Source organism: Emys orbicularis, chromosome 15 (assembly GCF_028017835.1).
Source record: "Emys orbicularis isolate rEmyOrb1 chromosome 15, rEmyOrb1.hap1, whole genome shotgun sequence".
Lineage (NCBI taxonomy): Eukaryota > Metazoa > Chordata > Testudines > Emydidae > Emys > Emys orbicularis.
Genome location: NC_088697.1, coordinates 25,459,879 through 25,486,996, shown reverse-complemented (window position 1 = coordinate 25,486,996; position 27,118 = coordinate 25,459,879). Strand labels below are relative to the sequence as shown.

Here is a 27,118-nt window from a genome sequence, read left to right as displayed (position 1 = left end):
CTCCTGCAGATGCTTTAACATAAGGATTCCACTATCCAGCATCTAAAAAGCTGCAATATTTGTATGGTTTTTTGCTTCTTTTCAGCCCAGTCCTTTGATCAAAGTTCTCAATCATGGGCAACTTTATCAAAGATTGTAACCCTCTGCAACCGAGCTGAATTCAAACCAGGACAGGAGAACGTTCCAATAATGAAGGTATCCGCTACTTTCTGAGCTCATTTGTTTTACACTGAAAAGATTGCATGCAAAGTTTGTCTTTGTTTTTAGTGCTGCCTTTCATTTTAAAATTCCCATCACTTTTGTGTTCCTTGCTTTACCCTTGAAAGAAATATAAAGAGGGAACAGACAAAAGCAATATTCATTTAAGTCAAAAGATAGCTCAGATATCAAGATTAGTCTTTCCACACTATTAATCTAAACTAATAAAAAGATAGAAAGGGTAAGAACTTGAGTTATTTCCTTGTAGAGCATTTGTTATGGGCAGTACTCTGATTAGAACAGGGGACTCCAGATTCCTGGGCTCTACTCTTGATTCTGTCACTGACTGTGACATGCAATGGAACTCACTTGACAATTGGGTAAACCGAGGCACTGACATTAAGAGAGTAGAACATTCATTTGCCCCAGAGCAGCTTCCAGCAGAGCAGAGAACAGCCACAGATCTTTCACTTCCACTGAATTAAATGCAAATCTCATCTCTTTGCAGTAGCTTTGTCACAACAGCAACCCTAAAGAATGGCTCAATATCACTACCCTAAAGACCGCAATTAATAAACTCAACAGCAATACAACCCAAACGCTCCCATGGCATAATTCAAGAGAAGGATGGAAAATATAATCTCTCGTATTGATTGCTGGCTTTAGGTAAACTGGTTGGTGCTTTGCTGCCAGAGTGACAGCTACATTAGAAAGCACACACTCTATCACACATGTGTGTAAACTTATTTCAGTTCCTTGGATGAAAGTGCAAAAGTATTACTACTAAAAATACATGTTTGTTCTTCTCTGCACAGAGAGTTGTGGTGGGCGATGCCTCAGAAACAGCCCTGCTGAAATTTGCTGAAGTAATCTTGGGTGATGTGATGGGCATTAGAAAACGGAACAGAAAACTGGCCGAAATTCCTTTCAATTCTACTAACAAATTCCAGGTGCGACTTTCTTCTTTAGAAAATGAACCAATCAATCCATATCTTTGTCCAACCCAGTGTTTGTGGCTGGGGCATGGTGACATTAATGGGGAAATTCAATATCCTATGCAGTTTAAGCTCAGAAAACCAGAGCCACGTATTTCCATGGAGGCAGCTACCCTGCTGGGACTTTCATGCAAGGCCATGCAATTAGTTCCAGGGAATTCAGGTTACATTACGAAAGAGGGAATGGAGCTGTAGCCCGTGCAGTGTGGCCAAGCTGCCTTGAGCACTGTATGTAGGAACCTATAGTTTCTATAAACATTATTAAAGATGAGGGTGAATCCAATCTGCATCATTTTATGGAAATAACAGTATTGACAGCCCTCAGGCTCCTAGAAAGTTGACAATGCTGCCTAAGACTGGGCAAAGTTTGGGCACCTGTGTCTTATTATTAAAATAAGATTATTATTATTATCACACAGTGATCTAATATATGTCATTAGAGCAAGGTATTTCATTCTATCAAAGACCAGATTTATCACTTCAGAAGAGATAATGTACATTAGTGAGAAAGAGGAGGAGAAATATTTCTTGGCTCCAAGTTAAATGGACTCTTATGGCCAAATTCTGCTGTCAGACAAGCACGGCCAATTTCCATTGCCATCACAGTGCGGGTTGCATATCTGAGGGCAGAATTTAGCCGTCGGTGGGTTACGGTGGAAACTGAAGGGGACCATACACTGTTTCAATCATTCCATCTTCATGGTGCACACAGCTCTCAATCCATGAGACCGAAGACCCCAATGATAAACGCTTCCTGCTGGTGATGAAAGGAGCCCCAGAGAGGATCCTAGAGAGATGCAGCACCATCATGATCAATGGCGAAGAACAGCCACTGGATAGAGAGAGGGCTGAGGCTTTTCAGACGGCATACATGGAATTGGGAGGCCTGGGAGAGAGAGTGCTGGGTGAGTTCAAAAGGGAACTGAAAATGGATTGCAACAGAGAAAGGAATTGGGAAATTAAAACTGAGTTAAATGCCAGTGGCCCTGGGCAACTGGATGTTACAATAAAGGATGCATTAGGTGTGCATGGGAATATTATACATGTGACAATCCTCATTCCAGTCTTGGAATGACAGCTGAAAATGGGTGCAGTCTCAGAGGAAAAAGAAGAGAAACGACCTGCTCATTCATGGATGAAATGATAAAAAACCCTTCAAAATAACTAGAGGGTTAACCCACATCAACACTGCTGTAAACTCTTTCCAGCAGGGACCTTGGGACAGTCGCTTGCACTGTGGGGGGCAGGGGGCAGGTACCAGCTACATTTCTTTGAATGCTGGTGCTGTAAAAGAACATTAATGCAGCTGACAAGGGATTAAAATTCCACCACAGAGGACATTTCATGGTTGTTTTTTTTAAAATGCAGTGGTATAACATAGAGAAGAACAAATAGTCATGCTGTACCAAGTCTTCCTTTCTCTTTTGACCCTTCCCCTCCACCCTGCTCTCACACTGCTCTACTGGGTTTCATTCCAGGCTTCTGCCATTTGTACCTGCCAGAGGATGAGTTTCCAGACACCTACCCCTTTGATACAGACTCCATGAACTTCCCCACCTCCAACCTGTGCTTTGTAGGGCTCTTATCCATGATTGATCCACCTCGCTCCACCGTGCCAGATGCCGTGTCAAAGTGTCGCAGTGCTGGGATCAAGGTAGGGTTTCTGCCAGTCAACAGCACAGCAGGTCTACATAAGGGATTCCTAAAGCGCCCATGATATAGCCTCAAGTTCTTGCTGCATCATGGTCGCATTTTACTGTATTCAGATTAAACACACATCAGGAGATAATTGAAGTCTTATTATCTCATTAACGTTGGCCTGGGGTATTAACCTGGGAGTAAATTTTACACCCACTTAAAGTCTCCTTTACACCGCCAGCGTGGTATGAAGAGGACTTAATGTAAATGGGCCCATTGCAAAGATGGGCTGAAACCAAAACCCCAGATGCAAAAGGATTCCAAAATTTGGGGGGAGTGCAGAAGTTGATCCAGATCCAACCTTGTAGCTCAGGCCCATTTCTAATACATAAAGGAACCTATGGAGCTGGAATTATTCACCCTAAACCATGAAAGAGTGACAAAAGTCCTTCAGAAAGGGGAAGAACTACATTTAGATCATAAAAACTGAAAACTTTTCTAGTCTATGCAAAGCAACAGCTTCCCTAGCTGTCTTGCCAGGACATCCTCAAGTATATATTCAGCTCAAGGCTAGTGATGGGGAGTGAGTTTCAATTGCATATTGGATCAGGAAAGGGAAATCAGCCTTTGAAGCAACCAGCCTAAGGCAAAATAAAGGCTGTCCCAATATTCGGTAAATTGCTGGCATTCTGAGGCTGCTAGGCTTGCTACAAAGCAGCTTTCTCTCCTAAAAGGTTGAATAGACACGTGTCCCAATTTTCTAGGATACCTCCTGTCACAAGGACCTATTTTATGTTGCAATATTAATCAGTGTTTCCAACACACCATGCAAACTCTTTATTCTACAGTATTGGTCCCCATCAACTCAATAGCAATACAACAGCATTTGGGGTTATTAGCGTACTATATACAAATAAATACAGGACCTCTGTTTAGGAGAAGGAGTGAGGCAGATCAGAATTAGAGAAGGACCCTGGTTTCCTGAACCAAGCCTTCCCTTTCACTTTCAATTCAACAGTGCCAATGTCACTTGGCTTAGGAACTGGTGCTAACATCGGGCTAGCAGGTTACTAGCAACAATCTGAATATCTTTGAAAACCTGACTGCATGCTCAGCATGCTAAAGAAACAAAGCCATTCGTTGGTGGAGAATAGCCACCTCAGTTCATCTTTCCTTCTGCTATTCCTAAGTTTCTCATTCAATGCACTTGTCCCTTCATCAGGTTATCATGGTCACTGGTGATCATCCAATCACAGCAAAAGCAATTGCCAAGAGTGTAGGCATCATTTCCGCCAACAGCGAGACCGTGGAAGATATTGCCAAGCGCCTCAACGTTCCAGTTGAGCAAGTCAATAAACAGTAAGAGCAGACAGCACGCACCTGTAGCTATCTGGAAATGAAACCTTTCCTTCTCCTCTTATGCGTGTATTAACCTGTTTCTACAAAACAGTCACTTTTTGCTCTCCTGCTTCTTGGTACTTTCCTAGCCCTGATATCCACCCAACTATTCATCTCTTCTACCCAGAACCATCCATCTAGTTTATTCTGAAATGTACTGAGGCTGAATGGAGTTTTGATGATTCAGTGAGAGAAGAATAAGATAACCCATTCTACCATTCCACCTCTTCCAGCCAATACAGCATTGCTCCCTACAGCACATTCTCTTTTCTTCTGCAAGGTCTACTGATGGGGCCTACTACCACTTTCTTCACTAGGGAATTGTAGTAATACCTTGCATTTCTACAGTGCCTTTCAAGTAGTTCCTGCTGACAAACGAGTAAGGCTACTTAAAATTGACTTGCTTATTGCTCCCATGCCCAACCCACTGAATTGAGTACACTGTATGAATGTATGGTTTGCATCTAAGCTTTTATGTCTGAGTTTCACTGTGCATTCCTGTGGCTATTACAGGGATGCTAGAGCTGCTGTAATTAACGGAATGGAGCTTAAGGATATGACCACAGAGCAGCTGGATGAGATCTTGATCAATCACTCAGAAATAGTCTTCGCTCGCACCTCACCCCAGCAGAAACTGATTATAGTGGAGGGCTGCCAAAGGCAGGTGAGTGAGAGAAGGCAACAGATAAACATATGTGGCCCTAATGGATTTGTACAGTGATGGTATTTGCTCAGATGTCCTCCTCAGCAACAGACAGAAGTGATAACCTAGTGGTGTTAGAATCAGGTAAGAGGGAGGGAGGTGAGTTCCAGGTTCTCTTTTCATGCTGCAGCCATCTGAATCTACATATTGTAGTGAACTGGCCAGTGTGCCTTTGGCACCCCATCCTACACTGGATAAAATATAAGCGGCTCCATTGCATGTCAGGAGTCCCATGTTGGTACTGGCTAACTGACACTCTTCTGTGGTAGGGCCTGGTGCTTGAGGGGAAGTAGCAGAGCTGTAGCTGCACTTTGGGTGTGAAGTTCTAGTTGTGACACAATGCTGGAATCCCTGGGGCCAAGGATTTATTATTTAGGATGCCCCCTTCCCCAGATGGTTCTATAAACCCAGATGAAAGCAGCATTGTGACCATGCCCTCTTGTCCCTCCCCTTCAGTCTCACTTAGGCCTTCTGTACAGCCATGTTTACCAATACAGGGCATGAGTCTCAATAAACTGCTTTATCACATGATTTGTCTAAACTGCCTCTTAAACTGTCTTATAGCTTAGATAGGAGACTAGTGGAGGGCAGGATTTTAAGAGTTTTGTCCCATTCACCGCAGTTATTTTAAAGCTGTCTGGAGTAGAACCAACACAGTGGGTATATAGTGCACCATGAAAAAGGTGAGCAGAGCACCATCCAGAATTCCTCCAAGGGACTTTTCACGGCTGTGCGATCCCCCTGCTTCCCCACCAATGCAAGCTGTGACTTACCCGACGGCTCTCCCTCAAATTTGCAAGGAAAGCAGATGCAGCATGGCCCACTTTTAATTTTTGTAGCTTTGGCAGAGCTGAGCTTTCCCATCAACATCAGCTCTTTGGGTTTAATCCTGAATTGCTTTCAGGGAAACAATGATATTACTACTTAATTTCTAGTATCACCCCTTGTTAGATGGCAAGCTCTGGGTACACGTGTTCTGTGCTGTGCAGATGTCCATAGTCCAGTAAGATTTGGCTCTTTGAAGGATGAAGAGCAAAAAAACTCAGTTCACGTTCTGTGTTTAGTAGCTAGAGCCTATAAGCCCTTCTGTTCATTGTATTATTTATAACTGGTATCACGTAGCAAAATCCCCCAAGGGACAAGACATTCAGTATTTGTCGTAATCAGTTTGCCACATTTTTTCCTTTGTTTTATTCCGATTCTGCTCACTGCACTCCAAATTCTCCAGAAGCCAAAGCATCTTTGAGAGGATACTCGGTTACATTAGGAAGTTTCATCAGAGAGGCTAGTCCAGAGAACTGGGGCCTTTTCTAGTTCACCAGCTCAAATCAGTTCAGGTTCACAAACTAAAAGCGAGGTTAGCATTTAGTGGCTGTTCAGTAGCCTTCATTAAAGTGGGAGTGGGAGTAGGGTGTGTGTGTGTCTCAGCTATCTATATCACAAACCACCCTGAAATTGACATCCTTCATAGACGACTTAGGAGAGAGGCCAAGGAGGGGATGGACCATGGTAACTGAATCCCCCTTTGCCCCCCCAAGAGTATCTCTGGTTTCTTCAGCCAGGGATGGGATACATTTGCAAGACATTGTAGAGGAAATGTATGCTATCACTGCCTATATTCTACCTGGCTAGATGAAGAATTTGGCTTCAGGCCAGGGCTGCCCATCCAGCACCTTTCACCAGCACACATTCACTTTAAAAGAACAGCTCAAGAGCACTGACATTAATTTTAACTTGTACTGAACTCTGCTCCAGAGGCTTTAAAGGTGGGGGCTTTTCCTTGCTGGAGGATGGACTAATTTCCTCAGTCACCTGAATCCTACTGTGTTCCAGGATGCAGTTGTTGCGGTGACTGGAGATGGAGTCAATGACTCCCCAGCTCTGAAAAAGGCAGATATTGGAATTGCTATGGGTATCGCCGGCTCCGACGCAGCTAAAAACGCAGCTGACATGATCTTGCTGGATGATAACTTTGCTTCTATTGTCACAGGAGTGGAGGAAGGTAAAAATAAGATTCACTACTCTCATCCCTAATGTAAGCTGCAAGTAGTCACATTGGACTTATAGCCACTATCCCGTCTTATTATTTTAAAGAGGCCCACTTGCTTGCATTATTGTTCACTTACATTTGCACACACCATTACCTGGAATATGCATGAAAACTGGGGGACTGCATGTTCATTTTGTTGCAAATGTATGTATGCAATCACACATTTGTGCATACCAGAATCTCTTTCTTTTTAAAAAGGCATCTCCTAGTGCTAAATGGTCAGTTTATTGACCTTTATGGTAACTACATACCCAATTTTGCATGCACTGGTCATGTGTCCCTTAATGTCCTACACAATCCAGTCTATATCTATGGCCTTAATTTCCTTATTCAAACTTCAAACTCTGTGGACCTATCAGAACCACGGTAGCTAACCACTTTAAAGTTAGAGACAGATGTGAATCATCTCCAACCACAAACACATCTTAGGGTTTTATGACCTGCTCACAAAGAGCAAGGCAACATTACACAGATACTATTTGCTCAGTTCTGCTATGCCTATCAGTTTGAATCCTGAACAAAAGCCCTTCATTCATGTCTGATCCTGTATTGCTTTCAGCCTCAAGTGTTGCAGCAATCTCTTGTACCCTTTCTTTTCTATTATTTGTTTGCCACCCTCTCTTGCTTGACCCCAGCTATATTACCACCTATTCTAAACGTTTTAACTGTAACTGCTGAAAAAAAGATGGTGGGAAATTTTCAGCCAGCATTGGCCTTAGTGAGTATTTTAAAATAAACTTTCTGTTTTTCCTCAGGCCGCTTGATCTTTGATAACCTAAAGAAAACCATCGCCTACACCCTGACCAAGAATATTGCCGAGCTCTGTCCCTTCCTGATCTACATTATCGCCAGCATCCCACTGCCTATTGGCACAATCACTATTCTGTTCATCGACCTGGGCACAGACATCGTAAGTTGTCTCACCCCAGACACGGTTAAAACCAGCTGGCCGCCCGAGCAATTTCATGTGCATGTTATTGACTCTGAGAATGAGTAAGTGGCTAGGGTTTGAGTGCCAAGGAGACTCTTGAGCCTCTCTGGGTGTGAAGCAATTAGATTTGATGTACATCTTTGCGGGATTAGTCATCAGTCAGGAACTGAGAGCCTAATCACATGGGATATGTAGGATAGCAAAACAAGCAGAGGCCTAGAGTGAAAGCAGCTAGATTTGGAGGAGGAGAAAAAATAAGGTGAGGAGGGGAGCAAGGGAGAGTGGAAAGTAAAGGCTTCGCTCATGTGCATTGACCAGTAACCCACTCTGGCCAGGCCTTTTGATCAAGACATGCAGGCAGTGAACTATCAAGAGAGCACATATATTAGCAGTCAGATCGTCCTCAAATCACCTGTTTGCTACAGTATAGGGAATGACCACCGGGCATACAAATGAGGCATCCTCTACCGTCCCCATAAATTCAAAAGACCCCTCCTCTCCTTTTGGTTTCATCCAACCCACTGGGGTGGATGAGCAATATGTTCATGGCCCCAAGGAATGTGTTTCAGACCTCACCCAAACCTTTCTATGGTCCTGAACTGCAGACTTCATTGAAAAGAGCCTTTTATCATTTGCTCCTTGACATCTGGGGCACTCAATGTTTACATAATCCAGCTAACAGACATTGGAGAAAGAACAGCCAGATTTTATTGAATCTCCCAGAAGCAGGCAGAGGTGTGCCAGTGAGGTTCTGAAAGACAATTTCTCTTGTAGATTCCCTCTGTTGCATTAGCCTATGAGAAAGCTGAAAGTGACATTATGAACAGGAGACCCCGGCACAAGAAGAAGGACAGGCTGGTGAACGAGCAGCTCGCTGTGTACTCCTATTTGCAGATTGGTATGTTGGGTCATTCACATAAGAGGTGGCTAGGCTGGATGAGGAGAATGAGAGTCACTGAAAGGCTCTTGAATTCGGTTCCTGGCCACAGGAAGGAGTGTAGAGTGGTGTTAGAGCAGGGGGGAGGGAGTCAGGACTCCTTAGTTCCATTCCTATGATCTCAACTCATTGTGTGAGCTTGGGCAAACTTATTTAACTTCCCTCTGACTGTGTGTGCACCTATGCAATGGTTACAGAAATGCTTTATCCATAGGAGCTGGGAGGCTTAATGTAGAGTGCGCTGAGATTCTTGGTTAAAAGGCTTCCTATATGATCCATGCAAAGTACTATGGATCCAGAAAGAGCTAGTTCACTCTGACTCTCAGCGGATTTTTTTCTTGTTTCCCCTCCCTTCCCCCAAATACATTAAGTCTCACTCCATCCCTTTCTTATTTCTCCCTCTTCTACTTTGCAGGGATCCTACAGTCGGTTGGAGCCTTCCTGGCCTATTTTACCGTGTATGCTGAACAGGGCTGGCTTCCTAACACACTGCTCGGCTTACGTGTCAATTGGGAAGATGATTACTGTAATGACATAGAGGACAGCTATGGGCAAGAATGGGTAAAGCATCTGTAAAAAATCCTCTTCAGTTAAATCCCGTGTTATAACTGGAAATGGAAGATTCTCTCCCCTCACTGGGGGTAGGATGGGGGGGATGAAGGGAAGCTTAGAAATGTTTGGAGGTGGACCTGATGGGGAAAGATTTAATTTTAACTTTATGCCACTAGATATGAACTAAAGTTTCCCAGGTTAGATTTCTTGGAGCTGTTCTTTGGCTTTGGTCATTCAACTTCAGAGCCCACTAACTCAACATCTAGAATTCACCTCTTTTTGCTTCTCTCCTACCCCTGACACCAAACATCCTCCCCTATTTCTGTCTCAGCTATAGGTTTTTGCCAACAGGAGGCTCTCCACCACTCTTCCCTCCCTTTCTAGAGTATGTTTAGATCCCCTCTACTCCCCCAGTACTGCTTCTGCACACCACTACTGTCCAACTGTGATGATACTCTCTATAGTACAATACCGACTCTCCCCTTCCCAGCACTGTGATGCAATGTTGCTTAAATTCCTTAACCTCTGGCTGACATTAAATGAGTGTTAAATAGAACCACAACCTCAAGATTTAATTCCAAAACCCAATACTGAAACTAGGTCCTAACAAACGCTGTTCCCTAGAGGAATTCCTGCTGCCCAAGACCATGATGCTTGTGGGGAGCTCCCATCCTTACACTGTTCCCTACAGCAATCACCATAAGCAGAGGCAGTAGGTGAATTGATGTGAATTCCCCACCGCCAAGGCTCTCAACGTTCTCTACCGCAACAGCTAATGGGAGAGAACAATGGATTCCAAGCTGTTGCACAAGTGTAAAGGTGGAATTATTCCAGACTTATACCCATGTAACTGGGAATCAGTCTTCAGACTATGCAGCCATTCCTATAATGTAAGTACATACACTTCAGTGCCTGACATGTAACAAAGATACTTTTTTTATTCCTTTGCAGACTAGATACCAACGGACATATCTGCAGTGGAGTGGCTACACTGCCTTTTTTGTCAGCATCACAATTCAGCAAGTGGCAGATTTGATCATCAGGAAAACAAGGAGGAATTCCCTTTTCCAGCAGGGTCTTCTCAGGTGGGTGCTAAATGTTCATTAATGGGAAGGGGGTCTTAGCCTGGAGGTCCAACAGTCTTATCCAGCCTCTGTATGTTCCTTAGGTGAAACTGGAGTCAGAAATAACTTCCTCCATTCTTCCTTCTTGTTCCTACCAACTTCCCCTCTCTCCAGCTTTTCTCTATCATCCAAGTTTCAGTTAGCAATGAAAATAGCCCCAAGAAAAACAGCTGTTCAAAGTTGTTTGAATACTGACATTTCAAAATTAAAATGTTTTAAAATGGGATTTTTGACATTTTCGCCGTTTCACGCACCTCCCCACCTCCTTTAAAAACAAAACAGAACTATAGAGCTAATCAATATTTTGCAAAATTTCCAAAAAGGAGAAAATGGCGTTAAAGCTTTTTCATTACTTTTCAGCCAGCTCTGGTAGACTTTTGACTTCCAGGAGCTATCAATAGGCCAAACACTGTCATATGCTGAGCACCCTTCAAGGCCAATTGAAGCCAAATGATTGAGGGCATCTCACAGTACTGAGGCCACAATTTAAAAGCCGACTTCTTGTCTATATGACCTTTATGTTCCAGGATGAATGGGCTGTATTCAGTTTTGCATTCAAAAGGAAAGACACTGTATCTAGCCAGCATGTCTGTCAGAACCGCTGTCCCTTCTGAAATGCTCATTATGGACTATAGCACAGAGCCTGCACCTAGTTAAGTAGGGCTTCTACTCAGATTTGTACCTTTGGGTTATATGGTGTTAGAATGGTACCAGCTAATCTTAGATACTAGTGTTATACAGATCACATAACCATCTTCTTTACTGGTTTTCTTGTAGGAATAAAGTCATCTGGGTAGGTATATTCTCCCAGATAGCAATCGCTCTGATTCTCTGTTATGGTCTCGGAAGTGTTACTGCCTTGAACTTCACGCCCCTTCGGTGAGTTCCAATTCTTCTGTGTTCTATCTCTTCTTCAAATGTACATATACACATTATATGGTAGGAAATCTACACTCAGTGGCATGGCTGATTGGAGGGGCATGCCATGTGGAATAAACTTCTTAGATAGCAGAATTCAAAGACTAAGTCTTAGGACATAATTACTGAGTTGAGTTGGCTGAAATTTCTCAGTCAAAAAAATTGGAACACATTTTTCATGACCTTTTTCCCAAAAACATGTCCCATTTTTGGCCAGCTCTATTACCAAGGCGAGAGAAAACAGTTTATACAGAATAAGAACCTCCCTAGCCCTTATTCCAGAACTCACGCTATTGGGTGAGGCTATAAAACGTTTGCTTGACTACATTTTTATTTTAAATGACTTTCCTTTCATATGCCAATCCAGTTTTGTGATATCCCGATGGAAGACATCAGAGAGAGCCTCATTTTGCAGCCCAATTTTCAGAGCAAACAAGTTCTCCTCATTTACAGATTCAGAAAGGTCAAAGGGCCAGATTTTTTCTCTAGTGACAGCATCAAATCAGCTGTTTGCACAGCAGGCCCTCACAGAATTCAGCTGGAGGGACTGCTCCTTTCAAATGGTAAGATCTGATTCATGAATCTCCTTTCTTTCCCTTTTCCAGGGTTCAGTATTGGTTTGTGGCCATGCCTTATGCCATCTTGATATGGGTCTATGATGAAATCCGCAAGCTTTTCATCAGGCAATACCCAGGAAGTAAGTAGAACCCTCCCTGGACCTAGAATTCCATTCTCAGTCCATTTCTACCACCACCACCCTTCCCAACCCCAGCTGTATCATTTTGATAGAGATGATTTTAAATGGATTATCTAGATAATGCCTTATTTAATTTTCTTCTACTGGAAGAAAAAAAATCCTAATTCCTTGATATTTTCCCCTCCTCCTATCATAGGTTGGTGGGACAAGAACATGTATTACTGAAACAGCCGTCATCACGGTTCTCCTTTCTCCCTGCTGGAGAGTTCTTTAATTGTCTCAACCGGCCTCTGCTGCTGAATGGTCCTGTCTGTGCAATATAAAATAACCACAGGGGTTCCCCTCATCATGAAGAAACAAGGACTTACGAGGCTGAAAAACCACCTTACACTGTACTGTAAAGCTTAGACTTGGCTAAAAATTTAAATGCTATCTATTTTTTTATAAATACTTTTTTTTCCTGTTTAAAGTGTATAAAGTTAATGGAAAAAACCTCTTATGTATATAGACATTAAGGAAATCACACATTTGTAACTTAAGGCATTGACTTGCACTAGGTTTGTTCAAGCTGTTTTATTTGTTTGCTGTTTTGGTGCAATTGAACTGTGAGCAAGTGCATATGCAGATCTGAGTTATGTCACCAAGGATGACCAGACTGTATAGGCACAATTTGATAATAAAAGGACTTTTTCCAGAAAGCAGCTCTCTTCATTAATCATCTTCCAAAGGCACAGGTAAAAAATTGCAGTAGTGTTGGATGGCTCAGGGGATTGGGAGTAGGTTACAAGGCCCTTCAGTCACTGGACAGAGTCCTGCACAAGCTTAAGAGTGACTGAAGGCCATTTCCATGAGATGGACTATGGAAAATAAATTCAGGCTCCCAGCTCCCACTGAAGCCTATGGAATTGATGGTGCTGGCACCTTGCAGTATTTGCTGAGCATTTCACAGGATTGGTACCAACAAGAAAACTTTGTGAAATAATTTGGGGCCAATCCTGCACAGCATGGCACAGGAACTGAACGATGAACATCTTTCTCCTTTACTCTGAACAGTTACAAGAGCTGCAAGCTTCAAATGTCTACTTTGGCTCTGATTAAATTAGGTATAGCCTCCGAGACTTTGTCTTAAACTAGTTTGTAAAGGTGTGATGCTAGCTTATGTAACTAACTTGATCTAATACACACCTAAGACTCTCAGCCAGGCAAAGCACGTTGCAATGCAGCATGATCATGTTAAAGCTTAGTAGGGAACAGCAGAGCACCTGCTGAAGTACAGTTTGCCTTGTCTGAAGGAGAGCTTCAGAAGGTGTTACTTGGACAGCTAATACACCTTTAACTCCTAATCCTCTAGACAAAACCTTAGGGAAAGAGGCAGGAAGAGAGACAACAACTAGGAGAGGTACACTTCTACCCTGATATAACGTGACCCGATATAACATGAATTCGGATATAACGCGGTAAAGCAGTGCTCCGGGGGGGGGGGGGGGGCGGGGCTGCGCACTCCAGTGGATCAAAGCAAGTTCGATATAACGTGGTTTCACCTATAACGCGGTAAGATTTTTTGGCTCCCGAGGACAGCGTTATATCGAGGTAGAAGTGTATAGTGAAAAGAACAGGGAGGGGGAAGGAAAGTGAGATGCTTTCAGCCATAAGGACTGAATCTTTCAAGAGACCCACACCCGTGCAAGTGCCAAAAGTGACTCTGAACTGAACTCTGAAGCCTCCCTCCCCAGACCTCCTCCCTGCATTCCATCTACTGTCAGGATAGCAATCACATGTGGCTATTGGACAAGATATCTTCATCCTCATGCACTTACACAAGTAAAAGGACTTAAAGCAGAATGAGGAGCAACAGCAGTGCAAACAAATAAATTGTGAGGGTGAGTCCAGATTCTAAGCATCCACCATCTCAAGCTGCTTATCACACAGTCCACAACCCAGCTGAGACCTCAGGAGCCAAAGCAAGGGCAGCTAGCAGCAGAAACCAAATGCTGAGTGGAACAGAATTGACTCAGAGGAGCAGCTGTCAACACCATTGTCCTCCCACAGATGCAAGGACTGAAGTGTGCTGTTCTGACACACACACACACACACACACACACACACACACACACACACACACACACACACACACACACACACACACACACACACAGTGTCTGTTGTGTTTGGGTGTATATAAATACCCTCCCCACAGTTATAGACTAATTAAGACTAAGTCAAAATCACTAGCTAAAGTGGAGGCCAAACAAGATATAAGCATACATTCCCATACTAGACCAGGACAATGGTCTCCTGAGGTTTGTTCTGTCTCCAGCACTGACTTACTTGAGAGGAAAGAGGCTTTTACCTAGACTGTAAACCTTGTGGGGCAGTGACTTTTTTTTGTTCTGTGTTTGTACAGCTCCTAGCACAATAGGGTCCTTGTCCATGACTGAGGCTCCTACACAATATCACAATGCAAATAATAAATCCAGCAATGTGTAAAATACTCATAACAGTGCTACACTGTTTGAAATTTGAATAATGAGAAGAAAGGGGTTGCATTTCATTATGAGATCAAAGATGACCACAGTTTTGTAAAACATTTTGTTAAAGCACCAGGTTCTTTTGAGTAAACATAGCCTGTTTTCACTGCAAAAAAGTAGACCATTTTCAAGCAAATATGGGGCAAATTATAAACAAAAAAACAAGGGGAGAATGTACTCAGTTTGGGAATAAAAGAAAGTTCTTCATAGAAACTGTCATCCAACAATTCACTTTCTTTTTTAACGCAGCTTTTCAATGAGAAAAGAGCCATTTTGTTTAAACTGTCAAAGTGAAATCAAGAGGTGTGTGAACTTCCATAGGACGAAGTCTGTGAATTTTGCACAGCTCTGCTAAAACCCAGGCAATATTAGACAAGCACTGTCTACCACACACAAACTCCCCAGTAGTATAAAATAACCCGAGGCACCCTTCCAACTGATTTAGGTTAGAGTACAATGTGTGTAAGGAGTTGACAATGCTAAATGACAAAGACTATTCTTACCCAGAGTCCAAGAGATCATAAAAGCACTGAGAAATCAAAATGACAATCTGAAAAACAATCTCAGATTAAGAAGTCTGATGTCTCCTGGCTCCAAGAGATGCAGTCTGGGAGGAATTCTTATAAAGAGGTTATCTTGTTATGCTTAAATTCTGCCTGCATCTTGGTATTATAAACACTTCAGGTTAAGAGTGGGAGAATGTGGTCTTGTAGAACAGGGGACTGGGAGCCAGGACTCCTGGGTTCTATTCCTGTTTCAGACCCAGCTTGGTACATTATTTATTATTTGTACTGGGGTAGCTCCTAGCAGCCCCAGTCATGGACCAGGACCCCACTGTGCAAGGCGCTGCACAAATACAGAACAAATGATGGTATTGTCATTTTATAGGATTTGTTGATAACATTGCATTCCACAATAATGAGCAGAAATCTTACATTGAAAGCATGCTGGCTAGGTAGAGTCTTTGCTCTCTATGCAGGACTGAATAAAGATCAAAAAGGAGCAATGACAATTCTTTGCATTTTGTATAGTTCCCCACCAAGCCCATTTTTCTAAAAGAAAAGTGCTTATGAAGAGAGCTGTTTTCCTTTCTAAAACTTTATTTTCAGGTGGCCGGAGAGACTGGGGGAATATGAGGAGCAGCACTTCCTCTGTTGAGGAGGTATAACATAGCATCCCAGCCATTACTTTTCAAAGCCAATGTAAAGTGCTCTCTTAAGAGAAGATGTCTGATCAGACAGAGCTGCTGGGGATGCAAGGAAGGTTTGAAGAAAAGGAAAGTCACTCAGTGAATGGGGAGTGAAATATTTGTATTTTACTTACACATGGGAGAGGGGAAGTCCCTACGTGATGGATGGGATTGAAGAATGTGGGCTGGAGCGATGACTCTGTACTAATAAAAAATCTAACAAAAAAAACATACAAAATCACCAAGCTTGAGAGAAAGAACTGTCCACGTTTTCAAGACCAAGATGCAGCACGGAAGGGTTCAGACCTGGAAGTGCATCCAGCTTTTAATTTTGATTTCATTGGAGAGTATTTTTTCCCCACATGTCACAAAGTGTTAGCTCTTGGCTTGGCAAAAGTTGCCTTTGCTACATAGGAACCAATTCCTCTTAAACAAAGGAACAAAAAGATTCTAAAGCAATATATTCACAAATCATTGAATGTCTCTTACAATCAGTTGAGGGCATGGTCTAGACATATGCCTTGGCAGAGTTAAACAGGGTTAGGTGGGAGGTTTATACACATACATGCACAAATCAAGGAGTGTCTTGAGGTGATATTTCACAGAGTCAGGGAAACAAAATTAAAGCACTTAAGTGTGGCAGCCTCTTCCACCCCAAAGAAAACCTGCAAGGCCTTTTGTGCCTTATTTATTAATGAAACAATTGAATCAAATAGACTTGAGGGAGGGGGGAGAGGATGTTTCAAGATATGAGCCTGACTGTTCCAAATGCTGAGCAGCAGAACTCCAACTGAAGACAGGAGTCCATAAGAACGGCCAGACTGGATCAGACCAAAGGTCCATCTAGCCCAGTATCCTGTCTACCGACAGTGGCCAATGCCAGGTGCCCCAGAGGGAATGAACAGAGCAGGTAATCATCAAGTGATCCACCCCCTGTCGCCCATTCCCAGCTTCTGGCAAACAGACGCTAGGGACACCATCCCTGCCCATCCTGGCTAATAGCCATTGATGGACTATCCTCCATGAATTTATCTAGTTCTTTTTTGAACCCTGCTATAGTCTTGGCCTTCACAACATCCTCTGGCAAAGAGCTCCAACCTTGCTTTCGATCAGTCCAGTAAGTGGCTGTGCCTCAAAGACACACGGGGAGGGGAGCAGAAGTTACATCAGAAGGTAACTTCTTTACACAGTCAGTCATGTATCTTACTACAGCTATGCTGCAAGGATGTCAAGAGTTAAGTTTCTAGCTCATAAACTAATGCCTTTTTAAAAAAATATGAAATTGTGCTTTCTTGCTTCAGCCTTGGCCAAACCAGTTGGGCCAGATGTCCTTACTGCTCACATTTGAACTACTTAACTTTCCATTGCCTTCTTTGTCCCCCTTTACACTTTATTTCTTTGCACAGTTTGCTCTGGTTTGAACTAGCTTTCACCACCCCTCCCCCAATGCACACACCCTTCTCTTTTTGTGTGTCTTGTTGCTAGGGTATTTCTGCCTGCTGGTCCAGAGGCCACAAGATGAAACCTGAAAGTTGGCTTAAGGTGAAGTGTTTATCTGCATTCAAGTGAGGGGAATTCTGCAGGGACAGCCGAGCTTCACTTTATAAGGTGAATGATTCCTTACAACTATTTACACAAGCAAAGTGTGCTGCTTTCTGAGGCTTGAGGTCTGAATCCAGGCACTACCAATGTCCTGCTGTGTGCATCAGCGCATGCATGCACACCCTGCTTCACCAGGAGATTGGGAGCATGATCCCTACTAAGTAGTAAGCTCATGCATGATCCCTACTGCATTCAGACACTGGGAGTTTGTATTATCTTCTAAGCACTCGGATTTTAGAGGAGTCAGAGGCATGGGCACTTCATCCTGTCATTAATCCATCTTAAATACTATATTAATAATAATATTATCTAGCTCTTATGTGGCTATAAGCACTTACAGCTATAGCTCTTATATACAGTAGGATAGATGCTGCTCTCAGATTCACACATGCAACTCCTAATGGAATCAGCAGGAGACTCACATGCCTATATGAGGGCACTGTTTGGTCCCTTCTGTCAGCACCTCAAGTAGTATATAGTTCCCATCCTCAGAAGCCAGTGGCTCAGAGTCTGAATCCTGAAAAGTTATAATCATGTTCCCGCACTCAGACACTTTCAGTGCTCCCTGCTGCTATGGAAACAGTCTTTGTGTGATCTGACTATTTCAATCCATAGACTGATGAGCTAGCAGTACACAGACACTACCACAAGAAACACTCACCAGCCTGCATATCAGGATATTCTTGCTCCATCATAGAATCACAGGAGAGGAAGGGACCTCTAGAGGCCATCTAGTCCAGTCCCATACACTCATGGTAGGACTAAGTAATATCTAGAACACCCCTGACAGGTGTTTATCTAACTGTTTCACTCTTCCCTCATAGGTCATGTTTTCTAGACCTTTAATCATTTTTGTTACTCTTCTTTGGAATTTGTCCAAATCTTTCCTAAAATGGGGCACCCAGAACTGGACACAATACTCCAGTTGAGGCCTAATCAGTGTGGAGTAGAGTGGAAGAATTACTATCCTAACCCTAATGATCAGGAATCCTAATTCTAGCTTTGGCATTACACATTTAATGACCAAATAAGTCATAAGATGACAGGCCACTTAAGAAGGCCTGTCATGACTCTGGGACTTATAATTTTAGGGAGTGGAGTGCATCTCCACTGCCATTAACTCAGAGGTAGGGCTTGTATTTTGAAAACATAACCATAGCCAACTTACATGGGTGAAGAATTTTTCCATTACCTTTCCAGCAGTGCCACCTCCGGAAGATGGACCATCTCAAAAGATCAACACAGCACAGCTGGTCAGTGGCTACATTGTTTGTGGCTGTGGGTAGAAGATCAATGTAGCTGTTAATTTTATTTCCCCCAGAAATCTCCCAACCGCTGTTGGCTTTCCACTAGGTTCATTACAGTTGCAACATCTATTAAAATTAGAAATGGCCATAGTGATGCTGGAGAGACAAATCCAACCTATTGTCTGCCTATCCCTGTAACTGCAGGGTTTTATTGATGGTGGACCTTATCAGTGAGCAGTAGCTAGTCATCTATCAGGCATGATAGAAATGCAAGACATTCTGTCTGTGTGTCTAAAACTATGTACATTCATATGCACATATATTGCACTGCACACAAAATATAATAATGATGATATTCAGGGCTGACAAGAGGAAGCAAAAGGGGGACAATTGTACCAGGGCCCTGAACTTAGGGCTCCTCCATAAACACCAGTAATGCCCGTGTAAATAAAGTGAAATGGGAGAGAGAGGGGCTCCAATAAACGATGTACCAAGCTCCCAAATTTCTCTCAACGGGCCTGATGCTGCTCTTGGGCCTTGACAAGGTCCCAGTGTGGTCTCGAGCACTGCACAATTTGAGGCACCCTGATTTAAAGCCAGACCCCAAGCCAACTACTAGGTTCCAAAGATTAACAGAAACACTCTGTCCTTGTGAACTCGCAATTTCAGGCATTTCCCCCTCTGCGGGTACTAGAGCTTTCACACACGAAAAATGCCTTATCTCCTGCATCATGTCTGTATGTGCTTGTTAAACCTGCTCTGATCAGGAAAACTTATGAACTGTTTCCAAACCAAGACAAATCAAAGTGACTGAAAAACTAGTACAGACCCACCAGTGCAACAGATATCCTATGAATGGAGGCTTTCTGGCTACATTGCAAATTTCCATCTCTGCTCTCCCTATAATCACTCGATCTATCTAGCCCCCAGGTCACAGCACCATAGAGGAATATGTAGTTTGCATTCTTAATGGCAGTTGGTTCCTTACTCAGACATTAATTGGATTCCATTTGGCTTAAGATTGTAATCATTCCATTTATAAGGTGAGGCAAGAAATCACAAATTTCAATTATGGATGAAAAATTGTGGGCTGGAGAAAAGACATACAGGCTAAAAAGAAATGCCAGCTGCAGAGATCACTTTCCCTACGTGCTTTGGCTATACTATAAAGCCTGGTGGAAATAATCTCTAGACTGAATGATGGTAGCTGAAGAGCTGTGGACTATTGTGTGGTGTCCTTAAACCCCCATGAGATGTTATCTTCAAAGCTTATTAAGGATCATTTAAATGCTAACATCACTAAGCATGGCTATTTATGAAACAAAACTCAACTGGAATCGACTTTGACTAGTTCAGTGCTGTTGGATTATCTTTGTATTTTACCAGAAATTTTCAATAGAATGGCAATAAGCCACTTCATTGCTGCCTAACGCATCGGGTACACTGGACTGCAGGCACTGCCTGGGCTACTCCATGCACTGAAGTGTCAAAAAGAATGCTATTCTGGGATAGCATCCTGGCTTTTATATAGCACCTGTCACCACTGAGGTGCAGCCATGTTTTAGGTGGAGAGTGGCAACTAGACTTGGTCAAAAATGTCTAGAATTTGCAATTTCAGTGGGAAAAATGGGTTGACATTTTCAACGAAAAATTTTGCAAAAATTCCATCCCAATTGTTTTCAACCAGATTTGGAGCTCACTTGAAATTTATGACAAAGTATTTAATAGAAACTTAAATTAAAACAATAACACACACAAAATAAATAAAATGGTGACATTGGTGTGAAAACTAGGAACTTGGATACCAAAGTTTGGTGCCCACTAATTATAGCCCTGATTCTGCTCCTCTATAATTCTATGTGGAGAAGGGGATTGCCAGTGAATTCAAGGAAGCTGTCCTTACATGAAAGGAATTCCATTGACTTCAATGGGTTACTCACAAGTAAGGGTTGTAGAACCAGGTCTTATATATTGAAGTCTCTGGGACTACTCACATGAATAAAGTTTGCAGGATCAGGCCAACTGTTTGTAACGTAAGACAGAAAGGTAAAGGGGAATAAAACCGAGCACCTTATGTCCCAGTCTCTCCCCATCACTGTCAGAAAAGGTGCTTTCCCTCCAGCCCCGTGTCTCCTACATTTAAGAACAGTGTAGTTTTGAGGAATTATTATGATTATTATTGGTATTAAAGCAATACCTACGTTACAGCAGTGCCCAATGAGGATCAGGACTCCACTGAACCAGACACTGTAAAGACACCTAGTAAGAGATGGTGCCGACCCCAAAGTTTACAAGCTAAACAGAAAAGACAACAGAGGCACAAAGAAAATGAAGTGACTTGTCCAATATTACACTGTAGGTCAGTATGAGAGCCCTGGAGCCCCACTCCAGTGCTCTAGTCTCTGGACAGCCCTTCCATTCGCTCCACTTCCATTTAACACTTGCAAAGAATTCGGAGAGCTGCTGGTTAAGAAACAGAAATCGTATGTGTTTATATCAGAAACCCCAGTTAACAGGCTGATTCTCCAACAGCGAGTGTCCGCAGGGCTAAAAGACATTCCTCCAATCAGGATTTCAGTAGAGCGAACACGTCACTAGATCAGCATGCATCGACAAGCACTTATATGTCTAGTCATGGACCCATTTCCCCCCAAAAGAATGGTGGAGAAACTGGATGTACTGGACCCAAACATCCCACATGTCTATGAGGTTTTAACAGCAACCAAAATATTTGTGCTCCTTGATCTTGCCTGGGTATCTTGAAATACCCAATGCAAACGAAAGGCCAATCCTGCAAACCTTATACATGTAAGTAGTCTCACTGAAGTCAATGGAACTAAGGTCTGCAGGACTGAGGACAGCCGGCAAGGCGCTTTGTGTTCAAAGCCCCAGTACACGGCAGTCCTGGGCCAAAAGTAGAATCATAGGGTTAGAAGGGACCACAAGGGTCACTTGGTCTAACCCCCTGCCGCGATGCACGATTTGTTGTGTCTAAACCATCCAAGAGAGACGGCTATCCAGCCTCCTTTTGAAAACTTCCAGTGAAGGAGCTTCCACAACCTTCCCCTGCTGTGTGCCTATCAGTTGCCACCCTGCATTTAGAGATAGCAACAACACCAAAATGCAGCTATTAGTCACTTAATATTTCTTACTCTAAGTGCAGGAATCCAGCATGGTTACTGCAGATATGCAGGGAGGAAGTGTTGAGTTTTTGCCTCCCCCAGGTAGTCAGTGTGTTTGATTCTAATTGAAGCACTCTCTTTTCCCAGAAAGCTTGACATGCAGAAGCGGATTTATCATGAAACAAACCGTGCGGTGGCACAGGGCACCCAACGATGGGGGGTGGGGTGGGGCCCAAAATGCAGGACAAATATCTGACAACCTGCCCCCGAGTCCCGGCCAGCGGCGCAGCAGGGCTCAGGCAGGCAGGCTGCCTGCATGCCTTGGCCAGTGGCCCCATGCCGCTCCCGGAAGCAACTGGCTGCTGGCACATCTCTGCACGCCCCTGGCAGGGGGAGGCGACTCTGCACGCTGCCCCCAATCCAGGCAGAGCCCGGAGATCTGCTGCCCCCCTGCACACAGAGACATGACAGCAGCATGGCTAAGGCGTCTCCCTGCCTCCCTCCCTCCGCGCTGCTTCGCTCTTAGAAGCGGCCAGCATATCCCTGCGGCCCCTGGGGGTGGGGGAGTTTCTCCGCATGCTGCCCCTGCCCTGAGCACCGACTCCACAGCTCCCACACCCCAACCCTTGTCCCAGCCCGCACCCAGGACCCAAACTTCCTCCCAGAGCCCGCACCCCTCACCGCCCTCCACACCCCAACCCCCTGCCCCAGCCCGGAGCCCACACCCAGGATCCAAACTTCCTCCTAGAGCCTGCACCCCTCACTGCCTTCCACACCCCAACCCCCTGCCCCAGCCTGCACCCAGGACCCAAACTTCCTCCCAGAGCCCGCACCCCTCACCACCTCCCACACCCCAACCCCCTGCCCCAATCAAGGTACTTCACTTTATTTTCATTTACTTCCCGTTACTTATAGGAGGAGGAGGAAGAAAAAAAAATGAAAAACTGGGCGGGGGGATAAGAGAGAATGTTCTTTTTCTTGGCTGGGTCCCGGGGGCGGGGGGGGGGGGGGAGGAGCACCCAAAAATGAAGCTGTGCACAGGCCCCCACTAACTCTAAATCTGCCACTGTTGACATGACTTGCAGGATCAGGCAGCATTTGCATCTATATGTTTATTAGCCTGCAGCCCTGTTCTCCTTCCACCACCCTGACCGTGTCATATTCATTCAGTAGATATTGCTGCTGCTGCTGCAAATAAGAAAGGTAATTCTGCTCCCTAAGAGGGAAATCTTCCCCCCAACTCTCAGCCCATGTACCCTTATGCTGGCAATTTCCACTGAGGCAGGGGTGGGTAAAAAGGAATCTCAAGGCAAAGGCCACTACTCCAAGTCCAGCCTCAGGTCATAAATGTTCTCTGCTGTCCTCAAAATCCCTCCTAAATTGGGTCAATACCCTATGGCTCCAACCCCTGCCTGACCCATCCAAGAGAGCCGCTGCTGCGTGTGGACTCCTGAAATCCCTTTCCCCAGAGGAGTCGATCTGTATCAATTCTCCTGCAGGCAGGGCTCTCTGGAAGTGGAGCCTGATCCAAAGCCCACTGAAGTCAAAAGGGATATTTCCATTGACTTGAGTTAACTTTGGATCATGGCCTTGCAGAGAAGGGAAGGGTTCAGATTTGGGTCTTAGAGGCTGTTTCCTAAGCTCCACAACCTTGAAAACCATAGTTAAGCTGAAATAACACTCTCTGTAGACATGGCTAGGTTGATGAAAGAATTCTTCCATCTACCTACCTACTGCCACTATGGGAGTGGATTGCCTACACCAGTGGTTCTCAACCAGGGATATGCGTACCCTTGGGGGTACTCCAGGTCTTCCAGGGGGTACATTAACTTATCTAGATCAGTGTTTCTCAACCTAGGGGTCACAGGACAGGTTTAAAGGTGTCACAAGTGCAGGACTGGCCTTAGAAGGTAGCAGACAGGGCAAGTGCCCGGGGCTCCACGTGACAGGGTCCCCAGCAATGCTAAATTACATACTGCAGCCCTGGGCGGCTGGGCTCAGGTTTCAGACTCCTGAAAGGGACACGGTAGTTGGGAAAGGTTGAGAGCCACTGACCTACACGGACAGCAAAACCCCCTTTGTCCGCGTAGGAAGTGGCTACAGCACTGTAGCTGTGCCACTGTCGCACCCGTAATGTAAACATGCCCTGAGTCGATTGAGAGTTTAGCCCTTACCTTCACTGGCTGACCAATCACTTGTACATAAAAGGTTAGACCAGAATTCCCTGAACTTTAAAATCCACAGTGTGGAAATGGAAACCCAGTTCCCAGGCCTCCAAATTGTTCATCCAGTCATTTCTAATCCAAAGTAATCAACTTTAGCCATGGAAATACAGCCATTAGTGCTACACCAAGGAGTACAATTCAGTGCTCGTTAGTACTCCACATCACAGAAGGTACTTAGCTGAGAACTTATCAGAAGATATTAGTTGTTTTAGCACATAAGACTGAAAGTGGAACCTGGGGCAGCATAGTCAATATAAGCAAAAAGAAATAAAAGTTCAACTCACTTTTATTAGTGTTTACACAGCACAGCTCCTCCAACCAGTAAATCACTTCCCTACATGGTTGGTCTGGTGCGGCATGATTTTCAGAGAGGCACAGGTAGTTCTATTGACTACAGTAGAGTGAAAGCTAATGATTTTTGAACACCTGGGGATGGCACTGCTCCTGTGGTCTAAGGCCTTGTCTGCAATAGGGACTAGCCTTCATTTCAGCCATCAGTGTAGCTGAACCAATACAAATTGCAATTTTCCAGGACTAGGCTTGGAGCTTGCCCCAGGGTAGTTACACCAATGGCTAGAAGGAGGGTTAATCCCCATCCTAAATACCTGATATTGGCATGCAGGCTTTACTCACAGGAGTATTCTTTCCTTGTGGCACTCCCTGGGCAAAAAGGCGTGCTCTTAACTCCAGGTAAAATCCTTGTGAAGACAAGGCACTTTGTCACTTGTACATGAGTTAGCAACTCAAGGTAAATACTATGTGGGACCCTTGGGTTAAACTTGAGTTGCTGACTCCTGTAAAAATGGCATACTGCCTTGTCTTCACTAGGATTTTCCCTGAAGTTAAGAACTCACTTTTCCCCCCAATGAAGACAAGACCTGGGAGGGCGGCGGGCGGTGTTAAGGGCTAAGTAAAGGTTACACCTGTGAGTAAGGGTTTACCAGATCAGACCTTCATATTCTCAGCTCTTCAAGGCAGAGATTTTATAACTCTGCCTTTGTGTTAAGAAAATTTCAGTCCTTAGATACCTTGAGTTTACACCTCTCACCATTGCCTAGCTCCAGTGTGGAACAACACTCAAGCTACACACAGCACTTGTGTTAGCAGATGATGAGTTGAGCTCACTCAAGTGTTAGCCTATGCCCCCTGATGGGCCAGTCAACTGGAGTTAAAAACATAACCACATTCAAGTTCTGGGTTTATGAGGGTGGATAGAACTCAAGTTAGGGGCAACACTCAAATTAACTCAGCAGTGAAGATGAGCCCAAAAGCACTAATGCACACCTACAGGCCAGCCTATGTACAAATGCACAGGGGCAGGGAGAGCTCAAGGGCTCCCCACCCATTGTATCTTGCACAGAATATTGTTGGGAGCAAATTTCCTGATTCCTCCTGATACCCTGTTGATTGCTATCAATCTAAAGGCAAGAGCAGAGTCTGACATTCACCTCTTCCCCCCTCCCCCAGTGCTAAAGCAGGCTAAGCACAGAGGAGGAGCATAATGCTGCCCCTCTTTCTAGGGGTGACTAAACTCCTGCTCTAGCATACGTACCCCATCAGCTTCCACCAGGAATTCTGCTGATTCAACCAGGATGGACCCTAAACGCATCAGCCATAGTGCAGCACCAGTCAGACTCTTGCCCTTACATGAATAGAAAACCAAAAACTTAACCCACAACACTCTCATAAGCACTGATTTATTCTGATTACCCCTTTCAGCTCCTCATTTTGCAATGGCTGTAACTTCATAGTTTAGCAGTAGTAGCTCCTTTAACTAATGAAGGCCTCCAACATATCCTTAGTTCAGAAAAGCAGAAGAGTTTCATATGTCATACTAACTCAAAGGCAGAGCACATTGTGAGATAGCTATCAACAGCCAGCAAAGAATCAGAACACTTCCAAGCAGCCCAGCTGTGCTTAATGTCTCATGATTAACAGTTGATTAGCACACCTGGTTGCCGGTAGCTCATTAAGGGGAGCTGTTTAAATGCAGGGGAGTTGAGAAAAGTCAGCAACATGAAATGAGAGCAAAGTGCTATCATCTGGACACCAAAGAGTAATTCCATATCTGCATCTCTTAGTGAGCTCTTGAAATCAAAGCATGCTTAATTTCTGTTTGCATACTAATATCTAAGATCAATTCATTACTGGAAATATTTTATTTCTTAAAAGGTCAAACCTAGAAGCTCTTGCTAAGTATTGATTTAGGCAAAACTCCCAGTAACTTCAATTGCAGGCTTTCTTGAATAAAACCCTTCAGGATAATTTTATGTTTTATTCTTACTGTAGGAATTATTCTTATTGTAGGAATTAAACAATATATATTAATTGCCTATTTACTGAAGCCAGGGTATGTTTTCAGATTTCTGAGCAAAACATTTTTATAAAAAGCAAAGCAATGTATTTGGGACCACAGACATGGTTATTAGAAAAACATTCAGGCATAAAGGCATCAACAGAATTGGGGCCTCATTCTGCTGGGCACTGTGTAAATGCAGGTAGTAATTCCTGCAAACAGTTATGCTTGTGCACACGTGGACAGCTGCCACTGGTTTCAATGGAGTATAAGCACGATTATACTTATGGGAAGGATTTAGGGTCATAAAAATCAAAGTGTATCTCTGTTCCACTGAGCTTATAGTAGGAAGACAATGTGCATGAACATAAACTCTTCTGGGCATGGAACACAGCACCAGTATTAATACAGCATCCTGGATAATGGGATCTCATTACTGATTGGGATATCTTGCTGCTGCTAGAATATAAATATTTTAAAATAACTCATCTAACTAATGGGATGGATTTGGCCCAATGTGTTTTCTGCTGTGCCCCACAGACCAGCAAACTTGCACTGCCAAGCCAAATGAGGTCTGTTCAACATATCCTACCCATTGTCAACAGAAAGAGAAATAGGCAGAGATTCACATGCCCACATTTATGAGGCAAGCAGCATGGTCTTGCGGTTAAAGCACAAGCCTGGTTTGTCTTCCTGGATCTGCCACAGAGCTCCTATGTGACTAGGTCCTGGCTTTCAGAGTTGTGGAGTATCCATAACCCCCTTGCC

The 27,118-nt window shown here is 43.9% G+C and overlaps 1 protein-coding gene across 2 annotated transcripts in view; it reads left to right on the top strand.

Moving 5' to 3' along the window:
* The window catches only part of ATP12A (ATPase H+/K+ transporting non-gastric alpha2 subunit), a 32,538-nt gene extending 20,172 nt beyond the window's left edge, over positions 1 to 12,366 (top strand). For both annotated transcript variants that reach the window (XM_065416986.1, XM_065416985.1), the window contains exons 10-23: positions 86 to 195; positions 1,014 to 1,148; positions 1,906 to 2,098; positions 2,672 to 2,847; positions 4,054 to 4,190; positions 4,743 to 4,893; positions 6,766 to 6,934; positions 7,738 to 7,892; positions 8,688 to 8,811; positions 9,266 to 9,411; positions 10,354 to 10,487; positions 11,304 to 11,405; positions 12,050 to 12,141; positions 12,338 to 12,366. In XM_065416986.1, coding sequence (XP_065273058.1) covers positions 86 to 195; positions 1,014 to 1,148; positions 1,906 to 2,098; positions 2,672 to 2,847; positions 4,054 to 4,190; positions 4,743 to 4,893; positions 6,766 to 6,934; positions 7,738 to 7,892; positions 8,688 to 8,811; positions 9,266 to 9,411; positions 10,354 to 10,487; positions 11,304 to 11,405; positions 12,050 to 12,141; positions 12,338 to 12,366 — 1,853 coding nt within the window. The remainder of the gene's footprint in view (positions 1 to 85; positions 196 to 1,013; positions 1,149 to 1,905; positions 2,099 to 2,671; positions 2,848 to 4,053; positions 4,191 to 4,742; positions 4,894 to 6,765; positions 6,935 to 7,737; positions 7,893 to 8,687; positions 8,812 to 9,265; positions 9,412 to 10,353; positions 10,488 to 11,303; positions 11,406 to 12,049; positions 12,142 to 12,337) is intronic.
* The last annotated feature ends 14,752 nt before the right edge of the window (positions 12,367 to 27,118 follow it).